The sequence below is a fragment of the Sinocyclocheilus grahami genome, unplaced genomic scaffold, assembly GCF_001515645.1.
Source record: "Sinocyclocheilus grahami isolate Dianchi unplaced genomic scaffold, SAMN03320097.WGS_v1.1 scaffold96.1, whole genome shotgun sequence".
Classification (NCBI taxonomy): Eukaryota; Metazoa; Chordata; class Actinopteri; order Cypriniformes; family Cyprinidae; genus Sinocyclocheilus; species Sinocyclocheilus grahami.
The window spans coordinates 1,305,170-1,327,722 of record NW_015505275.1 but is presented as its reverse complement, the minus strand read 5'-3'; the positions used below and the strand labels follow the sequence as shown (position 1 = coordinate 1,327,722).

At 37.9% G+C, this 22,553-nt stretch overlaps 1 protein-coding gene across 1 annotated transcript in view; it reads right to left on the bottom strand.

Annotated features, from left to right (window-relative positions):
• Positions 1-14,319: 14,319 nt before the first annotated feature.
• Positions 14,320-22,553, bottom strand: part of LOC107587769 (failed axon connections homolog) — a 19,398-nt gene continuing 11,164 nt past the window's right edge. The window contains exon 6 of the mRNA XM_016275674.1: positions 14,320-16,162. Within this exon, the coding sequence (XP_016131160.1) occupies positions 15,858-16,162 (305 nt within the window). The 3' untranslated portion in view covers positions 14,320-15,857. The remainder of the gene's footprint in view (positions 16,163-22,553) is intronic.

The window sequence follows — 22,553 nt, the reverse complement described above, 5'->3', positions numbered from 1 at the left end:
CCTTGGTATAGTGTGTCATCAAAAACACTTTTTAATATTCTGTGTATAAAAATCAACACTTCCTGGGTAAATATACAAGTCGATATATTTTAGTTAATTTACACTGTTAAAATAGGTACTTCTATGAAAACTGCATTATTGTAAAATGAACACTCCAGGTGTTATACTATTAGAAATAATTACTATCAGCCCCTTGCAGCGTTGCATCCCAAACACTCATGGTATTTAAAAGTAATTTTAGTCATTATTGTTATCTATTCATACTATTTAGTTTTGATATTCAAAAATATGTATTATATATATATATATGACTGTTCTTACAACACTATAAATCCCAATTCATCCACTGCACAGCCCTTTCCCTTTCCACCCCTCTGCTGCCAAGCATCTCCCTCTGCGAGCGTGACACACTCCCATGGAATGTATTCAAATATTTTGACATTTTGCCTTTCCTTACTTCCAGAGCAGAAATGATTTGTGACAGATGGAGAAGGGCTCTGTCTGATGAGCTCCCTCCAACACCACGGGCACCTCTCTCCTCCTCGGTGTGCTCTCTCCGTTCGTTCCTTCTCTGTCTCTCTCTCCTGTCATGTGTGGTGGCCTGTCTCTTTCCACAGCTGCCCCAGGTGCATCCTCCCTCAGTGATAAACACACAAAAGGGAGACTCCATCAAAAAGTTGAGACAAGAACATGTTGCCGTTACCTCGAGCCGTTCTGGTCTGATGGTCCGAGAACACTTACACAGCCAGTGCCAATGGCTTGTGACGGAGGCAGCCTGAACACAAAGCTAAAAGATGTAAAGTTCGACAGCGGTTTCCACAGCAGAGTTACCTGTCTTACCAAGTGTCCCATTACTATCAGTAAAGAAAGCTGATCAGAAAGACAAACTGATGGCACGACGGCAAGTCTACATGACAGCTGGTGCTGTTTTACGCCTAATTTAGCCATGTTATTTAGATGTGGTTTTTTCACTAGTAAAAATAAGAATAACTTTAATTGTCACAGCCACTGAGCTGCTTGTCTGTACTAATGCAGCAGCAGTGAGAGACGCAGGACATGCGATGTTGACACCAGAGCAGGAGTTTGAATAATGCCTCTCATTACCCACTGAAGCGGTTCTTCTGCCTGTGTCTGTCCCCGGTCATTTTGTGCCAGCGTGATAAAAAAAACAAGCCCATCGCGTCTGAAAGCTGTCATCAATCAAAGATGGATGCAGTTTACGGCTATGAAAAGGCATGAATCTCTGTGTTATTTTCTTAGGCACAAACATCACAACTGCTGTGTTCCAAAACCTACAGAGTTGCCTACGAAGACAACATTTTAAGACATCGGAGACATGAAAGGTGCCTCTTAAGATGGCTTGTTTTGGCCCAATTATAAGGCAGCATTGTACACATCCTTCACAGAGAAAGATGAGGATGAGTTAAAAGAAATGTTGATTATAAATGGGTTCTTTTTTATTTGATTAAATACATAAAAGTATCAAACAAAGATTTGTATGTAATTTAAATTTACTCCGTATTTGTGTGTACTATGTATTTTACAGCCTATTAGAGCATTGTGCCTTTAGTTTAGCAAAATGCTAAGGCAGAAATCTAATCAAAATGCTAATGTAAAAATCCAAACAAAAGTACATATTGTGTTGAGTTGAGTAGAGAGTTTGTTTGTATATTTTGTTAGATTTTTTAACGTTTTTGAAAGAACCCAGCTAACAAAAATGTTCTGCAAACGTTCCAGTCAAACTCTAAAAAAATATTTTTGAATGTTTTCAATGTTCTCTCAACACTCAAAACCTCAAGTTTTAAAAATGTTTAAAAAAAACTTTTTTTTCTCATTTATATGAACATTAACAAGTAGTTACAAGTAGTAAGATTTTAAAAAAGAAATGTTAGACAAACTTCCAAGTAAAACATCTCAGAAAAAAAAAGTTACATAGCGTTTTTATGTTAATGTTTCAAGAACATTATTAAAGGCCAGATAACTTTAAAAGAACATTTTCTATTTCAATATATATTAAAATGAATGAATTCCTAAATTTTCAGCAGCCAATATTTCTTATTATTATCAATGTTGAAAACAGTTGCTTAATGGTTTTGTAATACTTTTTTCCCCCAGGATTCTTTGGTGAATAGAAAGTTAAATGGCAATTATTTGAAATAGAAATCTTTTGTAACATTCTTGCTCAATGGACGTATTACTGACCCCAAACTTTTTAAACAATATACTGTAGGCAGCTAAAAAGGTTTTGGAACAAAGCTAAAAAACTCTAAGAACTGTCACAGGATCAGCTTTCAATACAGATACTTTTTCTTCTTCTCATCATACTGTAAAAAGATGCTCAGCAATCAGTCACATTTGGAAAACAAGAACTGTATATATAATAATTTATGAAGCAATTTCCTTCCAAAACAGACAGATAAGACAAGCAAAAAACAGAGAGAGGGAATCTTGTAAGGCAGCATCCATCTGTGCTTCGAGTCGTTGATTGAGTGCACGTCTGGACGTACATACTCTCAAGAGCCCACGGGGCAAATGAAACCCCAGCTACACAGCGCATCAATCAATAATACACGCAGCGTATAAGACTGAGAGGGAGGTGCAGTCTGAGCACATATGATAACAGGAGATTTCCAGCAAATGAGAACCCAGCACAGAGCTCTTCATCATCACACAATCTGCAGAATCTCCCTCCTCTGCCATCCCTCAACTCTCCCGTCACATTTTCTCTGTGTTTGTGCGTGAGGGCTCAGTGGTTTGAACTGAAGCGGATAGACCGAATGTGTTCACAAAGTTCCTCTGACACATTCTGTTTTCATTAGGGGTGGGATGTTTTACCCAGGTTGTGCTATCTTGGATGTGGAGGTTGTTTTGCTCCATTAACTGAGGTTTTGGGAAAATTAAATAAACAATTTGGATACTTGCAAGTGATGGAGGTAGAAGGTCCAGTACTGAGGTTAATCTGCTTGTAGACTTCATCGTCTTCCTTTGACAAACGTCAAGCGAGGAGCTGACGTTCTGAACTGTAATCATCTGGAGTCATTATCACTGTCTGGGGTGACCTAATACAGCACAGCACCACGGGATGAAAGAGCTTGTTTACTGATCCAGAATCAGAATCAAGAGCATTAATCACCTTAATGAAGAGCCAATCAAACCATCACAGATGATCCCATGTAACAGAATGTGCTGTTCAATTCAAACGGGCAATGTTTCAAAATGACAAATCAGTGAGAGTTGGTCATGTTGATTGATTTCCTCTATGAAACGCTAATAGATTTAGTCCTCACTGGGCAATTGCCACTCATTAACCTTCAAGTGGTTTCATTTGAGAATGCATTGCTGCCATTTTGCAGCACCACACAAAGGCAATTCAGCAGATGATAAATATCCTGACTCTTTAGTGGCAGGTCACATATCAAATGAGCACTGTGGCACTGCAGACTCTGGCTAATAGATAAACACACACACACAGCTCACCATACTCTAATAAATTGATTTAAAAAAGTTCCAAAAGAGTGTATATTTGGACCATCTGGTGTATTGAATAACACATGTTTGTGATGTCTCACAAGGAAGTTGTTTGGGTCCTCTATTATTTTCAATTTTTAGAACCAGTTTTGTCACTGAAAATGCTAATATAGTTATATATGCACATTATTCGATAATGTTCCCTGCAGCATCACCAACATCAGCAGAGGTCAGAAAGAATTTAAAGTTTAAACTCGGATGGACGCCACAATACAAAATCAGCAGATGATAAATATCCTGACTCTTTAGTGGCAGGTCACATATCAAATGAGCACTGTGGCACTGCAGACTCTGGCTAATAGATAAACACACACACACACACAGCTCACCATACTCTAATAAATAGATTTAAAAAAGTTCCAAAAGAGTGTATATTTGGACCATCTGGTGTATTGAATAACACATGTTTGTGATGTCTCACAAGGAAGTTGTTTGGGTCCTCTATTATTTTCAATTTTTAGAACCAGTTTTGTCACTGAAAATGCTAATATAGTTATATATGCACATTATTCGATAATGTTCCCTGCAGCATCACCAACATCAGCAGAGGTCAGAAAGAATTTAAAGTTTAAACTCGGATGGACGCCACAATACAAAAGAAAAGACTTGTTGCTGCTTCTATTTTGTTGTGACTTTAAAGGGATAGTTCACCCAAAAATGTCATCATTTATTCCAGAAAAAGCTGTGAGAATGAAAAGGAACTAATGCATATGAGAGAGAGGCGTTTTCCCGCATATTTTCTCAGTGAGATGTGGAATCAGATATCTGTATGTTAAAGTATTGTGTGTGTATTGTCCATCTCAGAAGATCAAAGCGTTTGAGGTTCTGTAAATCTTACATACACAATGTGATTTTCTATGAAATCTGTCAACTTGTGCAGACTGTAAATCAGAGCAAAATTTGTATATGTAATGTATTACAGTCTTTAGTGTTTTTTTGTCCATGCTTCATTTTTGTCATAAAGTGCACTGTATTATTTTTTTTATTGTGGACTTTAATCAGATTAACACTCACTCTGTCAAGGATTAAGGATATTACTGGCCACATTCTGGCTAAAGTTCACCACGTTTGCTTTATTGTGGCCTCTTTACAAACGCTGAACCTTCACTCCCCAGAAGTGAGAGGTGTTGCCATGGAGACTCTAAAGGTGAGTTCTGAGGGTTTGATCCTGGGCGAAAGAGTGTGACCGAAGCCGCGTACACGTTCTCTCACTTAACTGACTGAGCACTCATCTCTGACTCCCACCCAAGTATAGCGTCTGTGAGTAAAGAATTCAATTAGTCACTCAAAACTCAGCGATAGCCCCAGGGGGAGTCATATCTCCACCATTTAAAAGTATGATTACAAATAAACTAATAACATTTTGACTTTCCGGGAATGGACCAGTAGATTAGAAAATTCAGATTAGATCTAAGTGCCTGTAGATTCTCATTAAAACAGCACAAACTACTGAGAAACAATAGGTAATTAGGAGCCTAATGAAGCACAGCACCGTTAGCACGACTTGACTGTGTGCCTCTCTGCTGGGACCCAGTTTTACTCTACACTTATCCTACAGCAAAGCTTCCAGCCTTTCATTTGGGCAATAAGATATATTTAATTAGATTAATGAACGTTATAAGCTCTCCGAGGAATGGCTTAGTACACAGTGACAATGCAGCAGCTTATATGTGGGGAGGAACACTTGTCGCTTCAGGGCAGACCTTTTCGGTCTCTCAGGACGGAAGTGAGAGAATTGACAGCGATGGTGCAATCTGTCTCTGAGTTACGCCAAGAATAAAGGGCGACGTACAAATCGTTTATTACAAATTTGTATTTGGGAATTACAGGAGAGAGTTAGGAGTCTCGAGACGTGAAACAGAACAGAAGTGGACTGGAGAGAGCTGAGAGGGTTGATTAAAACAAGAGTTTTTCTTGAGAGTTCATAAAATCGGAGTCTGGTGTTTAGCAAGTTTGTTTAAGAGCTTAGTCGTTATTAGTGCTCTAGGAGAAAAAAGAAATTGGATTATTAAAATTATTACAAAAATGTCAGCCTTGAAGTGCAACAAGGGCAGAGATTCCGGTTCATAGGCCAAACATCACTTTCATGGAATCAAAATTGATCATATTTCCTTTCCTAAGTGATAGTTTGCCCTCAAATGAAAATTCTGTGATCATGTACTCACCCTCAAGTTGTTCCAAACCTGTATGAGTGTCTTTCTTCTGTTGAGCACAAGATATTTTGAAGAATGTGGGTTAACAAACAGTTGATGGTAGCCATTGGCTTCCATAGTATAGAAAAATATTCTATGAAAGTCAATGGCTACAGTTAACTGTTTGGGTTCCAGCATTCTTCAAAATACCTTCTTTTGCATTCAACAGAAGAAAGAAATTCATACAGGTTTGGACCCACATGAGGGTACAGTAAATTATGACAGAATTTTATTTTTGGGTGAACTATGCCTTTAATATATGTTCATGGTCTTATTGTAAATGATGTACTGTTTCGCTCAGTGATACATTATATTCTGGAAGTAAAATGGGTTGTAAATGACAATTCACATTTAAGGGCAAAAAGGATATTCATAAAGGAAGAAAGCATGTTAAAATGGCAATTGACAGATTTTGACAATGTGTTCAACAGTGAATGCCATGATACAGTACTGTTCAAAAGTTTGGGTCAGTAGGATTTTCATTTTGAAAGAAATCTATATTTTTATTCCGCAAAGACACTTTAAACTAATCATAAATTACTGTAAAGACATTTATAATGTTACAAACAAAATGCACGTTTTAAATAAATGCTGTTCTTTTGAATTTTTTATTCATCAAAGAATCCTGAGAAATCAGCATTTTACAATAATTTCTTAAAGGGGGGGTTCACAGTTTTTTTTTCTAGGCTTGATTGTGTTTATGGGGTGCAGTCTAACATGTGTTAATGCTTCGTTTAAAAAAAAAAAACGCATTATTTTTCACATAATTTACCTTTATTACACACCGTTCTGTCCCCTCTCTGAGAAACACGCTGATCATTTCCTGCTTTTATGAAGCCCCTCCCTCAGAAATAGGTGATGGGCTCTGATTGGTTAGCTAGCCCAGTGTGTTGTGATTGGCTAAACCTCCTCTAGTGCCATCTAAACGTCCCGCCCCTCTCTTCAGAGGCATGTGCTACGGTTGTATTGTAAACAATGACGTCATTAATATCGCTTATCAGTTTGAGCCCGATTGAGAAGCAGAGGATATTATTGAAGAGGATCGTGCAGAACCTGTGCAAGCACAGCTTTTAATGGTGGGCTTATGGTTTTTGTTTGTTGTTGTCTCATACTTTTAGATACTCTGTTATTTGTAAATGCTACTGCTTATGTTAGCTTTTAATGTACAGTTTTATCCTGATTAAAGCTTTAATACAGTACGGCAACTCTGCACGCGCGTTTAACGCTTCTCATAGCTATGTGAAAATAAGTGTATAATTGGAAAAGTTCATTGTTGGAGCTGAGCTGAATGAGAGCGAGAGAGAGAGAGAGAGAGAGAGAGAGATGCAGAGCGTGTGCAGAGCAGGGCGACGCGATGAACAGTATTAAGAACCGCTGCTTTAGAACATTGATTTTGAAACCTGTGAATCCATTAGAATCGTTAGAAAACAGAATCGCAATTCATATATGAATAGATTTTTACATGCACCTCTAGTTTTCTCTTCCTTTTCTCTAAAGCAATGCAGCATGGCCTCGCCCCCTTTGCTGCCTTTTCCCGGGGGCAGGGTTTATCTGGGTTTGTTACGTCACGAACCCGGGAAGTAACTCGTAGTCCCTTCGAGCCGGTTTTGTAGGCATTAAACTGCCAGAATTTTAAAAGACGATATCTCCGTTTGCATTGAACTTTCAGCTTCGTAACTTTGCAGATATTGTTTATGCTCAAACAGCAACATTACACACTAACGTTAAAAAAAGGGAAATTTTATATAGACAGGTGTGTGGCTTTCCTAATCAAGTCCAATCAGTATAATCAAACACAGCTGGACTCAAATGAAGGTGTAGAACCATCTCAAGGATGATCAGAAGAAATGGACAGCACCTGAGTTAAATATAGGAGTGTCACAGCAAAGGGTCTGAATACTTAGGACCATGTGATATTTCAGTTTTTCTTTTTTAATAAATCTGCAAAAATGTCAACAATTCTGTGTGTTTCTGTCCATATGGGGTGCTGTGTGTACATTAATGAGGAAAAAAAAATAACTGAAATGATTTTAGCAAATGGCTGCAATATAACAAAGAGTGAAAAATTTAAGGGGGTCTGAATACTTTCCGTACCCACTGTATGAAGAGTTCAGAAAGCCTCTGAGTGCCGTCTGAAATTTTCTTCCAAAATGAGCATTTTTCTCAGGCTCCAATGTTTATGTTCAGTTATTTCACTTTAATGGCAATGAAAAGAACCTATTTCAGCTTTTTTATAACAGCTTTTTTAAATCTACTAAAAATAATGCATTATAATTTTTTTTAACTGAATTTAAAAATGACCTAAACATTAACAGGAATTTATACATGAAAACACAGAAAACAGTTGGTCATTGTTGGGAATAAAAAAAAAATGTGACTTTTGATTATTCAAACAAATTATAATGTTATAGTAACATTATAATGTTATAGTGCCCTCTATAGGCTGTAGGGAGAATGTACTCTGGCGTATCAGCAATATCAGCCTAGCCCTGCATAGGTCAACCACTACAACTCTTTATTTGTCACAAATAAGATCAATAAATCAGCAGTCAGACACAATAGTGTCATACTTGAAACCACAATAATATATCAAACTGAGGGATAAGCAATTTTTTTACTATTTAAGTGAAGCTATTGACTTGTATCCATAAACAGCTGTCCACTTAAGCTCATAAGCACAACACATATTGTGGCACGTCTGCCGTCGTTGCAGCAGGTCGCCGCTTGAGTACCTGCAAGCGTGAAATAAATCTCTTACACTGCGCCGCCTTTGGGAAAACTTTCAGTATCAGTGCCCCCCAAAAAAGGCCCACGCCCAACTGATCCAACTGTTCTGTTTGCGCTCGTGTTTGTAAACAGATGAATAATTGAGCCAAGTTCAAATCCGCCGTGGCAGTGGGGTGAGAGAAGAGGAGGAGGATAGACAGATGGCCTAGAGCAGATAGTCTAAAGCGCGGTGCTCTGAGCGCACACACCAAAGAACTCGGGCCGGCATTGTTCTGCCCGCCAGGGCCGTGCTGTCATGCGGCGTGCAAGCAATCCCCCCAGAGCCAAGGTCTTAGCGTGTCAGTGTCCCGGGCCCATTGTCTCTGCGCTTTTTAATTTCTGGGATGCAATCGAGTGTGACGCCAAAATGTTTACCTAGCGTGTCTGCCTCAGCCATGAAGTGAGGAAAATAATAAAAGACAGAGAAAGAAAGAAAAAAACATGTCCAAGGGTCTCAGCACAAAATAATCCACCGTAATGCTAGAGAGTTTAAAGAGGCTTTGCCAATATCCCTCTGTTTTCAGGAGGGAAAAAAGAGGAGGGAGAGATAAAGAGCTAGGAGAAACCATCAGGAGAGAGAGAGAAAGCTGCTAAAAACCCCTCAGCCTCAATGGGATTGCTAATGATTGTTTTTAGAGAACAACAATTGTGGTATTAGGGCATAAGCAGCTGAAGATAACATCCAGGGGAAGAGGAACAGCAGCTTGGGGAAGGAGATAATGAGGGAAAAGTAGGGGATTCTGGGATGGGGCCCCGCTCTGTTGCACCAATGCCCCTCTCAGTCAGGGGGTATCAAAGTGACTTGCCCTCTCTCTTTCTCTCTTTTGAAAAAGTACCTGCTCTAATCCACCGAGACGACGGGGGTTGAAGACGTCCTTGCAGAGCAGGTCTTGAAAAAGCTGGAGGTCAGAGAACACATACTCGGAGGCAACAAACGCGAGAGCGGCTTCTCTGTCGTCATCTATTTGCGAGAAAATGGTCAGACATATGTGGGTCTTTGCAAAGAATATGATCAAGAACGGGGCACATTCGCATTCGATTCAAAGCAGGAGTTTACCGCGAGCTTATCGTTTCTGGCTCTGTCCGAGGAGGCTCTGAGAAGCGATGTTGGTGGAAAGACCAGCCCACACACATACAAAACTCCCCCTGGCTCTTGTCCAGCGGGCGAGGGGACTCGTCCAAAACAAACTGGATGCCAACGAGCAAACAAAGGCGTAATTGAGGAAGAAAACAGCGCCACCTGTTGGCATCGTAGCCCCGTCTTTATGAGCCACACCTGAGCCTGGCTGCCAAAGAGGAGGGGAGCGAGGTCTTCAAGAGGGCCTGGGGAGTCACCTGGCACATGCAGCGCTGCACTCCGGGCCCGTGTGGGCCGCTTTATTCCCATCTATCTGGATCCACAAAACACACACAAACAGGAAGACAGCGGGGGGCAGATGGAAGGGTCAATGTCTCTGCCAGGTGGCCAGGGGGCCTGAGGATGGAGCCAGATATGATTTTTCTCGTATAACACACATACACACACACACACAGACTGAGAACCAGAAATATACACATAACAATTCAAAGAAATGGGCAGTGATTGTATGAAATTCTTCAGATTTATGGTTATAGGCTTTGTGCATTTAATTTTATAGGACAGATTGGAGAGACAGGGAAATAGAATGGGATCAAGACATAACGCAGGCTGGATTCCAGATATCCTGATTTACAGCCCTGTTTATTCCATACGGTGTGAGGGAAGTATGTTCCATATGGAGTGTGGAATATATGTGTTGACTTTCAGCTGTGTTTGTGACTTTTGCTAGAGCCAGTGTGCAAACAAGTGAACAGATGACTAAATTAATAAATGAAAGTGTATGGCAGAGAGAGTCTACATTAGTCTCTGCCATTTTCCTGGAGGCTGATTACCCATACGACTGGTTTTATCCTAAATCATTTAAACACACACTCAAACATATAAAAGAATGTGTTAAATATCTATCCACTTTTTGTGACACAAGAGGGATACTTGACACAAAGTAACTGTACATAATTACTAATTAGTACATAATTTAACTGTAAGATGTTTAAATCTTTTTATTCAAGGATGCATTAAATTGATTAAAACTGACAGTAAAGACATATATAATGCTACAAAAGATTTACTTTTCAAATAAAGGCTGTTCATTTTAAATTGTGTCACTGTTTACATAAACTACAATTATAATAATAAGGAATGTTACTTGAGAGGAATATCAGCATATTATAATCATTTCTGAAGGATGTCACGCTAAAGACTGAAGTAATAGCTGCTGAAATTTCAGCTTTGCCGTTACAGGAATAAATTACATTTCAAAATATATTAAAATAGAAAAGTTATTTTCATTTGTAATAATATTTTATAATACTAATGTTTTACTGTATTTTTGAATAAATGTATCCTTGGTGAGCATGGTAGAGGTAGATGATGGGAGTTTTACTAAAGCATCTTATTTGTTACTTAATTGTTAAAAATACAAATATTTTTGTGCTCAAAAATCTGAGGGGACACGTTTAAATGCACATGACGCTTCTGTCTGTTAGCAGGAACCAACAGGAGCTTAAAAGGGACTTGCTCCAGGGTCTGAAAGTGGAATGACCTGAAGTCTCCCTATCGCTGGATGTTTGTCTTGGTTCTGAGCGTGTGCGCAGGCTGTGCCTGCCGCTGCCATCCTCAGTCCAAAGCCACAGATGCTGCAGTGTTTGCGTGTTGACTCCGTGTAATTTGTTTGCACTAATTTGTTTTGGGGTATCAGGGGAGTTCCCCTTTTAATTTGCCTCTCTCTGTTTACCCCTCTTTGTGGAGCACTGATCTGTTAAGCAGCAGTAAGAGCGAGAAAGAGAGAGGAAGAGAGAAAGAGATGGGGTGTAGAAGAGCCTAAATTAAAAGAAGGTACTATGCAGATTGTTTTAAGCTCTGGCTGCCCCGTCGGGCCCAAAGGCCTTGCTCGCAGCCTGCACCTGCTCCATCCCGCGGGAACCTGGTTCCTGATCCGTGGCCCCTCTCCCTCTCCTGTCTCTCTTCTCTTCTCTCTCTCTCACTCTCCCCTGCTGTTTCCTCTGCACGTCTCCAGTGCCTGGAAACGCCTTAATCAGCCCTCCTCTGCGCATGGATGGCTGCCACTCATTAGCCTGATTGAAAAGATGGTAGCTCATGCTAAACACACACGCATACACATATGCACACACAGGTTGGAAAACATTCACACTGACTTTTTGAATATTAAAACCTATATTTAAACATATTGTGCGAGCAAGAGCATTGTTGTTCTGAATATCAGCACGAAAGACATAAGTGAACATAAGTTTAATATCGAGTAACTTACTAAAAGTTCAACAAACAAGCCAGAGTAACTTACATTTTATCGCAGGTATTTTTGCCTCACCAACGAAAATAGTGTTGTTCCAAATTAAGTCAAAGTAGTAGTTTTGTTTGTGAAAAAGCAAGGTTTCATATAAAATCAGTACAGTGAATGAATCAATGACTCACTAAAAAAAACAAGCCATCTGTTTCATTCCTTGAACAAATCAGAAGAGTCAATGATTCAGTGTCTCACTCATAAAAACAGTGGTTGCATCCGAAATTGCATACTTCCGTACTGTATAGCAGACGAAAAACAGTATGTGAAAAAAGTAGTATGTCTGTATTCAATGTATTCATAAAACCATAAGCAAAAAAGTACCTGGATGACTTACTACTTCCAGTGAGATTCTTATAAGTGCCACTTTACTATCCCATGAGACCACTGATACTGGTAGGTCACATGACATTGACAAGGTGAATGTAGTATGTCTGGATTACATTTGTACTAGTGTATAGACACACACATACTAGAAGTTTTTTAATGGCTGCAAACTAGTAATAACTTACTTTAAAAAAAACGTACTCGGAGAGCATGTGATTTCAGACGTAGTCACTCCTGAATGCATCAGTGTTTTGAACTAATCAGCACAGTGAACGATTCAATGTCTCATTCATTAAAAACAGTCACTTCTTTAGTTTCTAAATTAATTTGTGTGGTGAACGAATTGGTACAGTGAATCATTCAACAACTCACTCATAAAAACAGCTGTTTGTTTCATTCTTGAATAGATCAGTATTTAAACTAATCGTCTGAGGTAAACTAAACTAATGCACAGAATGACAGTCTTCCTGGAATCCACAAACACAGACAAACAGAGTGACACAAAAAGTAAAAAGTTCAAAAGAGCACCACTCTATTAGTCAAATTTGAGGACCAAAACTGTTGCATAATACTTAATGAAAGCAGGAGGCAAACAAAAGCGTTAGACTAAATTCACAACAAACAAGAACATGAAAAAACAGATACGCCTCATGCATACGTTTAAATTGTCATAGCTATTTTAATTGATGTTTTAGAGCAATCATTGTCAAACAACCACTCAGTTCAGGATAACTAAGCACTCACGAGGGGGTCTCGGTTATGCACAATATTTTATAGCTGATTCAGTGTAGGTAGAATCTTGTATATATATATATTTATATCCATCATTTTGTTTCCACAAACAGGAAATTAACTCTCTAATATGGCTTCAAGATCTAATGTCAGATCTATAGCAAAACTGACATCGTATGAGAACATAATCCAGCTATGTTCCCAACACACAGACACATTTCTAAAATAAGTTGCAAATTAATTATTATTAACACAAAATTCATAAGAGACTGGGTTTATGTGTATTTAAAGGTGGGGTAAGCGATTTTTCAAAAACGCTTTAGAAAAATGATTTGGGCCGAGTAGTAAAACAAACTTGTAGCCAATCAGCAGTAAGGGGTGTGTCTATTCATCATGATGTGGAGGAGAGAGCGTTCAGCGCACAGGTCGGACATTAGCCAAGCCGAGCGACAGACAGATAGAGATGGTGGATAAAAAACCAAAAGAGGAACCCGTCTGCGGAACAAAAGAAGGCTTAAGGCAATAAGGCAAGAAGTAGGACCCATGTAAATATCGGATCAGCTTTCCAGCGCTGAAGAGAACTCAAGGAGCGGAAGGCCTGCGATCGGACGCCGAGGTTGCTTTGTTTCTTCTCGATAGGTGAGTAACACTGTGTCTGCGCTGCAACAGCTAAAGTCTGTCTAGTACACTGGATGCGACAAAGCGACTGTTGAAAATCATTTGAAATTTGTGTCAATACATCATAAATAGAAAGCAGCAGCAGTTTTCTGTTGGGGATTTGTCGTGTCGTGTCGTGCCGCATCCAGTGTAGAACATAAATATATATATATATATATATATATATATATATACTGTATATCTATGGTGTAGACAGCATCACTGATTATAATGAGTTCTATCCAACTTTTTCTTGCCGTAAAAATGGGCACAGCCATTTGTAAATTCTATGGGTCTAGCTTCCGGTCTCATCCGCGTCCAGCTATTTTTAGCTGTACAAAACAGTTAATTTTGCTGCTTGATATCGAAAATTGGTGTGTCTTATATTATTTTAATGTATTATCTTAATTATGAACACACTGGTTTGTAGTGCAAACAGTATTACCGTTTACTGCACGTTGTTATTCTCCTTGTTATTTACCTATAGCGGCTAATGAACCGGAAGTCTCACCCACAGGCTTACTTCCGAGTTGAAGAAAAAGGTGAATAGTATTTTGTCGCGCCGCGCCACTCGCGTTCGGTGTAGACACGGTATAACATTGGTTTTTCTTTGTTTCACAGAACTAATCGTTGCCTGGGTTGCATACATATGTGTGGGGCGGAGCTATCAAAATAGGGGCGAGACCCTTTTGGGTTAGGGGCGTGTTTGTTTTGGTGATTGCAAATGTCAACATTGGCTACCAGAAATCGCTTACCCCACCTTTAACTTTAACCTCGATTCTATACAGGGTATAATTAATTGATAGAAGATTTCCACTGGTGAACTTTACGCCAGCATAGATGCACACACAAACACACATGCAGGTAAATGATGTATTACAGGTAACAACTGTACATCATACACACACATATAACATATCTCACTGATTGCATGGACCCTGTTTTAAGTCCTCTAATGTTTCAATCCATATCTTTACATTGTCCAAAGACTTTTAATAATCTAAAATGTGCAAAACAACAATATGGAAAGTAAACAACAGAATTCTGCATAAAAGATCAAACATTATAAGGGATTTAAATAAATTAATTTAGTACAGGCTTGGGTTTCAAGTACATTTAACAGAAAGAGGGTAAACTCATCATGCAGCTGTTGCTCACAACAATTTTCCCTCAGCTAAGACAAATCTGCTCAACGCACTACACTTTGGTACACAAAAATGTATAATCAGACTCCTACGCCACCAAACACAAAAATGTATAATCAGACTCCTACGCCACCAAAGCTGACCGTTTAGTGTTCACTAGAGGTTCACTGTTGTTATTAATATTTAAAACGTTCTTTAAGGCAGAAGCTTGAAGCGACTCTCCTAACGGCAATACAAGTGGTTGCATAGGACCCACTCAACATGTGAATGGTCACAGTGCCCTCTGGTGGGGACACGCAAACCGGTCTGTATAACAGAATCGAACCGAAAGAGACACCTGGGGATGAAGAGGATAGACTGTCACACATATAGCCTACAAATGGTTGCAGTCAGGCACACAGGCATTAAGCACCATTCAGACTTATCAAGAGTCTGACACTGATGAAGCACACTGGAGTCCTAACAAATAAAAATGACAGAAAGGGATTTGGTTCTATTGTATTAGCCTAAATATTTGTGAAGATTGGATTCTCATTTTGTTATTTTATGCAGAACCGGGATTAAATGCTTCATAAATCCTTTTATCCATCTCCATTAATTCTATTTTATTTACTTTAGCTGATCTGGGAGCAGGAATTATTAAGTTTGAACAGGAGGGAGTTTCAGTTGGCACAAAACGTTAAATTGTCAACTTCGCACAAACATCCTAGAATCATGCAAGCTAGTATTTTGCTACATGATTCTGTTCTGGAGAAAATGTTTGATTAAAGTTAGAGAGAAAAGAGACATAGTGAGTGGTCTGAAAAACCATGAAATATTTGTTTCCTTGAAATAAAAGCTCATTAGAAACCATAATGAAACCATGGACAAACAAACAGTTCTGAGAAGGATGGAGGCATAATGTTTTTTACAATGATGAGAATGAATGATCTTTAACATGCGTCCAACTTCTGTGGTGTAAATCTTGAGGTGTACATGTCCATGACTGATGTCATGTTGTGTACACACATTTTGTTTTTAATTCAGGTTCATCAAAGTGCGATTTATCCAGGCAGGAAATATCAATATGAGTTCTGGAGCCACAATGCATCCCGAAAAGCTCTCTTACACCAGATAAAAATCAACCTCTATTAGATTTTACCCTTGATCTGCTGCTCCACATCCGAGCCATCTGCTTCAATGTCAGAGTCTGAGAGCGAGTGTGCGGAGTGGTCTGAGTCTTGTGAGTGTGTATTACTGTGTGACGGGAGGCTTAGATCACTTTCCTCTAAAGTGTCTGTCCTGGAAAAGAGACCAAGGTCCAGCATGCAGGTAGGTGTTCCGCTGCTAGCGTCATTGTCGCTGTCGTAACAGAAGTCCTCTAAGTCCACAAACCACTCGGGCCAGAACTTCCTCCGTATGCGCTCACAGTACATGGCGAGGTTGATCAGTTCTCCTGTGCACAGACAGAAATAGTTATTCATTGTGCAGCTTGAAACCTGTCAAACATGGTCTGCTAAATGGCTGGTTTTTGTCATTGTGTCTCACCACTCAGAATAAATGTAAAATTTTGAAAAAAAGAAGAATTAAAGCCACACTAAGAGTACAAGACTGTGTACTGGATGGATTTAACATATTTTAAGTTTATTGCAAAATATGCATTTATTTACAAATATTTAAAAATTCTGAAAAAAAGACTGACTCTATTACATTATTCAAAGTGCTTTGTGGGAGTGAGTGGTTGCTATGCTCTCTTGTGATGCATTTTGGTTGCAGCGATTCTCTGATTGGTAGAGAATCATGGGTAATGTAGTTTTCATTAAAAATCAGTTATCGTTAAAAATTAATTGCCCAGTGGATAAAATGAATGTGATGTCATTTACTTTCGGAACTGGACTCGTGCTCTCTATTCTGCTGAGGTGGTTTGACATTCTATGTATGACTGAACTTTAATGTGCAGAAGCATAAATAAATTAAATGTCATGTTGTGTACACACATTTTGTTTTTAATTCAGGTTCATCAAAGTGCGATTTATCCAGGCAGGAAATATCAATATGAGGCGAAGTCGTGGCCTAATGGTTAGAGAGTCGGACTCATAACCCAAAGGTTGTGGGTTCGAGTCTCGTACCGGCAGGGATTGTAGGTGGGGGGAGTGAATGTACAGCGCTCTCTTCCACCTTCAATACCACGACTGAGGTGCCCTTGAGCAAGGCACCCAACTGCTCCCCAGGCGCCGCAGCATAAATGGCTACCCACTGCTACGGGTGTGTGTTCACGGTGTGTGTGTGTGTGTTCACTGCTGTGTGTGTGCACTTTGGATGGGTAAATGCAGAGCACTAATTCCGAGTATGGGTCACCATACTTGGCCACATGTCACGTCACTTTTTCAAATGCCTATAATGCCATCTAGTGGACATTTAACAAACTGCCATGCCAGGGCACAAAATTTAACGGAGTAGTTCATCCAAAATGAAAATTTGGATAACTTTCAAACCTATTTAATTTTCATTCTTCTAGGAACACAGAAGGAGATGTTAGGTAAAACTGCGCTTTTTTGAATTTCGATGTGTGCTGTCTCCAAAAATGCTACCCTAAAGTATCATAAAAGAAATCCATGACTTGTGCACTAAGTCTTCTAAAACTATATAATAGTTTTGTGACCTAATTGAAATTATTATTCAGTGAAAATAACTTTTTTGTTCTTATTTGAGTACCGGTCCACCAGTATTGCACAGAATAGCGCCTTTTGTGTTTCATGGAAGAAATAAAGTCATACAGCTTCGGAACAAAAATGATGAAAGACTTTTCATTTTTGGGGGAACTATCCCTTTATATACAAAAACATCTAAAATGAAGACATGCATGAATCTATCTCTTGTTCTACAAATATTTCCAATTATTTTAATGGCCCTATTAGGACTACAAAACTGCAGTTGTGAGGTCTTGCTCACCTTTAATGAGCTGCTCGGGCCGTGTACCAGGCAGCGTCCACATGGCTTGTGCAAGGTGACCGAACACCGTGGCATCCACACTGGACAGCTTGGGACCCATGATGTACTTCTTATCCCCTGGGGGTGCAGAAGATAGATATTAACCCCTGGCCAAAATTTAAGACAAATAACAGACTTCTTTAAAATTGTTTCAGAAACACACTGAAAATACAAGAACATATTTAGATTTTCAGTTTATTCAATTACCAAATGGAAAACATGAAAAACGTTACCCCCCAATATGGTAACAATTAAGTAAAACATTACTTGCACTAAGCCACCAAAAGTGAATATCTTAGGAACAAAATCATCACAGTGTGTGTTCATGTTTTGTGAAAGATTCACTGAAAAAAAAGCCTTACGCTTTTTATAAAAAATAATTCAAATTGCAGTTTTATGGCCCAGAAGAAACACAATTAAACTACTGATCACATGTTTGCAGACAGTAAGATCTGCATTTATTTGATCAAAAACACAGTAAAACAGTAACATTGTAAAATATAATTACAATTCAAAATTGTAATTTATTTCTGTGATGGCAAAGCTGAATCTTCAGCAGACATTACTCCAGTCTTCACGTGATCCTTGAGAGATCATTCTAATATGCTGATTGTGTGCTCAAGAATCTTTTTCACTATTATAAAAATGTTTCAGATTCTTTCATTAATACAAATTACCTGAAATGGATAGAAATTTGACAAGTGACAATGGCATTTTTTTAACAGTGTAGTCCTTACTGTTACTTTTGATACATTTAATGCATACTTGCCGAGTAAAAGTATTTTATTCAGTATAGCATATTATTATAATTTTTTTTTTAATAACATAAAACCAAATCTTTTTAACAAGTGTCTATATGGCAGACTTCAGTTATCATGATACACACATAACATAAATATGATATAATATACAACTTTATTATAAACAAATATTTGGTAACACTTTAGCATAGGGACCAATTCTCACTATTGACTAGTTGCTTATTATTAGCATGCCTATTATTAACATAATTAATAACTATTAATAATAATAACTATTTATTAGTACATATAAGGCACATATTCAGCATGACTATTCTAAATCCATAACCCTACCCAATACTTAAACTTAACAGCTACCTTAGTAATTATTAATAAGCAGCAAATTAGGCGTTTATTGAGGCAAAATTTGTAGTTAATGGTTTGTTAATACAGAGAATTGGACCTTAAAATAAAGTGTAACCAAATATTTAATCAAATAAATAATTGTATCACATCACAAAAACATGCTCCTGACAAAGTATCATTTTAACCCTCTATTTCTTGTCCTGCTCACCTAGCAGTGTGGCCAGTGTGCGCATGTCCTTCTCCATGAGGGTGTAAACTTCCTCCTTAGTGAAGCAGCCAATGCCGTGACAGTACATCTCTCGCTTTACAATGCCACCAGTCAGCTGACACAGGATCCATTTCAGCAGGTCACTGAGGGGCCCGGGAAGGTCCAGCATCTTTTGTGTCTCTTGAACATTATCCACCCACTGACAGTAAGCAATGGTCCTGTGGTGACAGAGATCAGTGGAGAAAGAGATGAATAAATTAAAGGTAATGATTCCTTTCCTAAAGTACAAATTTATCTATATATATATATTTTCATGTATAAAGAGCCATTTGTATTGTGTGGGAAAAATACAAACTTCATATTATGACGACAACACATTAATAATAATATTAATTATATTCTATTATTAATTGGCTTTTATATTGTCATTTTTCTTAAATAAGCAATGTTGCAAGGAGCGATGAGATGAACAATTCACAAACTGCAGATGCGCAATTTTATTGATTCCCAAACTGAAGTCTTTAGAAAGCAGATATATTAGGTGCATTACAACATGCATTTAACTTGCATAATACATTTATTTTGCAGCTGCTTTTATTCAAAACAACTTTCAAAACAACTTTTTTGCACAAGCAATTCATCATAAAATGGGCTTGTTTATATTTCAGTTTATTATAACTGTGTGCAGCTTTAGTATCACACAGAAAACAAACTCAGTTTGGCCTTTGAGATTAAACTTTGAATTAATTCTCTGCTCTGTGATTATCTGAATCAAATTAATTAAAGCCATCTTCTAATTAACTTCTTTGCACAGTAGGCAATGTATTAATAAAAACCATTCATCCAAAATGGCTTCAAGCGCTCTTTGGGTTCATGGCTTTGAACTCCCCACTTGGAATTTACAATCAGCCTTTCATCAGGTTTAAATCAGATTCAAAGCCGCAGTGTGTAAATTCTGCACCAAAAATAACTACTAAATTCAAACTAAATTGCATTGACCAACATGGCATTTAAATTTATAATATATGACATAAGACATAATATATGGATTCCATGAAACAGTATTGTACGCTACATGCTTTGTTTACATTTCTGAGTCTTAATCTGATATTACTAGGTCTTTTTACTGAAATGGATCAAGTACGTTACAGGAGGTTCATTTCCTGATCAAAACCCACCAGTGTCATAATCCAGATTTCCTGTCTATTTCCCAGCATGACATCCATCACTCTTATTTATAGCTCAATAAATGTTCTTGCTCAGCAAGCTCTTCAGCTGACATACACAACACTACTCTGTAGTGGACACAGATATTCAAACTCATGAATTATTCAATCAATAGCCATGATGTGGGATTCTATATATAGCACAGTGTAAAGCACTTCTAGGCAGTGTGAAGAGAGAATGCACAAGAAAAAGAAAGAAAAGAAAAATTTGATTTCATCTGAAGGAATATAATAATGCAAAAGAAATGAAGAGGAGATTAGGCTGTAAGAAAAGAGACTGGTTATACAATTGTTTTTTTTCCTGAGTATAATGCTTACACTATGATACCCAATGTGTAGGATAATGTTTCAGCACGAGTCATTAATTTGATAAAGCTGCTGCCTGCACTGCGAATCATGTCAGCAGTCCACTGCAAGCCTATCACGCATATTTTAGTGGTTTATGGTTACGGACTCATACTACTTTTCATTCATTTTTATTATGCAAATAAATTGGTTGTCTGTCTATTTGTCAAGTACAGTTATAATCTTCAAGAATAATCGGGTATAAAACAGTTTAAATATTTTCCACAAAAAGATAGATTCACTTAAGTATCATAAAAATAATTTTTGATGATTATTATTATTAACTGAGTTCTAGTAAAAAGGAGTCATGTGTTTTTACAGATTTTGTACTGCTGGACAGGACGTAATAGCATACGTCTAAAATTCTGATGAATGAATCATTACTATTGAATAGAAAACATGAAAAACTAATAATTTGGGAATTCAAAAATATCATTTAATGATTTTTAAATATGTATTTTTTAATTAAATAGATTCATCAACCTAAATGATAAATCTTGATTTATAGTTTTGGGTAATTATTTTTGTATGTTTAGACCTTTGCTTAAAGAACTTTCTTAAAGAAACTGTTGAAACCCAAAAATGTTGTTGAAAATGTATTTACAATCAGGCATTCCAAGACGAGTAGATGAGTTTCTTTCTTCACTGAAACAGATTTGGTGAAATGTAACATTACATAATTTGCTCATCAATGGATTCTCTGCAGTGAGTGGATGCCATTAGTTCAGACAGTTGAAAAGCTCTGTAAGAAACATTATTAAGGATTTTTAAATTAAAACTATCACTTCTGTCCAAAATACGAGTCCATAATCCATAATAACACTTCCTCTGCAGTGAAAAAGTCCAAACCCTGTTGTCCTCTCACATCAAAATTCACCGACATATTTGTTTAGAACTGTTTTGGCTTATAAACCATGCTTGGTCTGTGCATATTTCTCACCCGATTCAAATGAGACAACTTTTCACTGGAGAAAGCAACATTAGAAAGCAATACAGAAGCAATGGTTTGAAGTTAAAATGACTTAATGATGAATCGGTTTCTTACACACATGCAAAGTTTCACTTCACAAGACAAAAATTGATAAACAATATTTGTGTGGATTACTTGTGGATTATTGTGATGCTTTTATCCTTTGTTTGAACTCTTATCCTGATGGCACCCATTCACTGCAGCTTTTACAATTACGTTCTGATAAAAAAACAAACTCATCTACATCTGTGGATGGCCTGAGGGCGAGTACATTTTTAGCAAATTTTCATTTTGGGGTGAACTATTCCTTTAAGGCTTTAAAAATCAAAAACTCCCCAGCCAAATAAACAAACTGCAGAACTCTACTGACTCTAGTCAATAATCTGTAGGTGCATATTTGATCCTCACATTTCAGAGACAGCTCAGCTGCAGAAGAGTGACTCATTCTGAATGGCAGCACATGACTCACCAGTACAAGTGTTCCTCCACCATGGTGGTGATGGCCCGCGCTACCGCCTGCTCCTGAGTGCTCAGACTCTTGTTTAGGCTCACACCAAGTTTCTCCTCCAGAAAGTCAATTATAAATTCATTTCCGCACACCTGCTCGTAATTATACTCAATCCAAGGCATCTTGCCCTGGGATGAGAGGCTTCCATCAAAGTAATTCTGCAAAAAAGGAAGCATATTGAGGGTGAAAAGATGCAAACCATAAAAATGTATAATAATAATAAGTATTATTATTATTAATATAAAAAAACACTACTCCTTATTTTGGAGCATCTGGATGTGAACTGAAAAAAAAAAAACATAATCCTATTTTCTAAGGGCTTTCATGAATTTCATTGACATTTCAACAGCAGATGGTGTGACTTCCAATAACTGCATGTAACCACACTGATCAAAGGAAATGGACTCCAAAATCCAAACTGCTCCTTTATGCATACTTGATAGGGCAGATCAACCATGCGCAGATAGGTCTCCATTTTCAGGCAGAAAGGTGA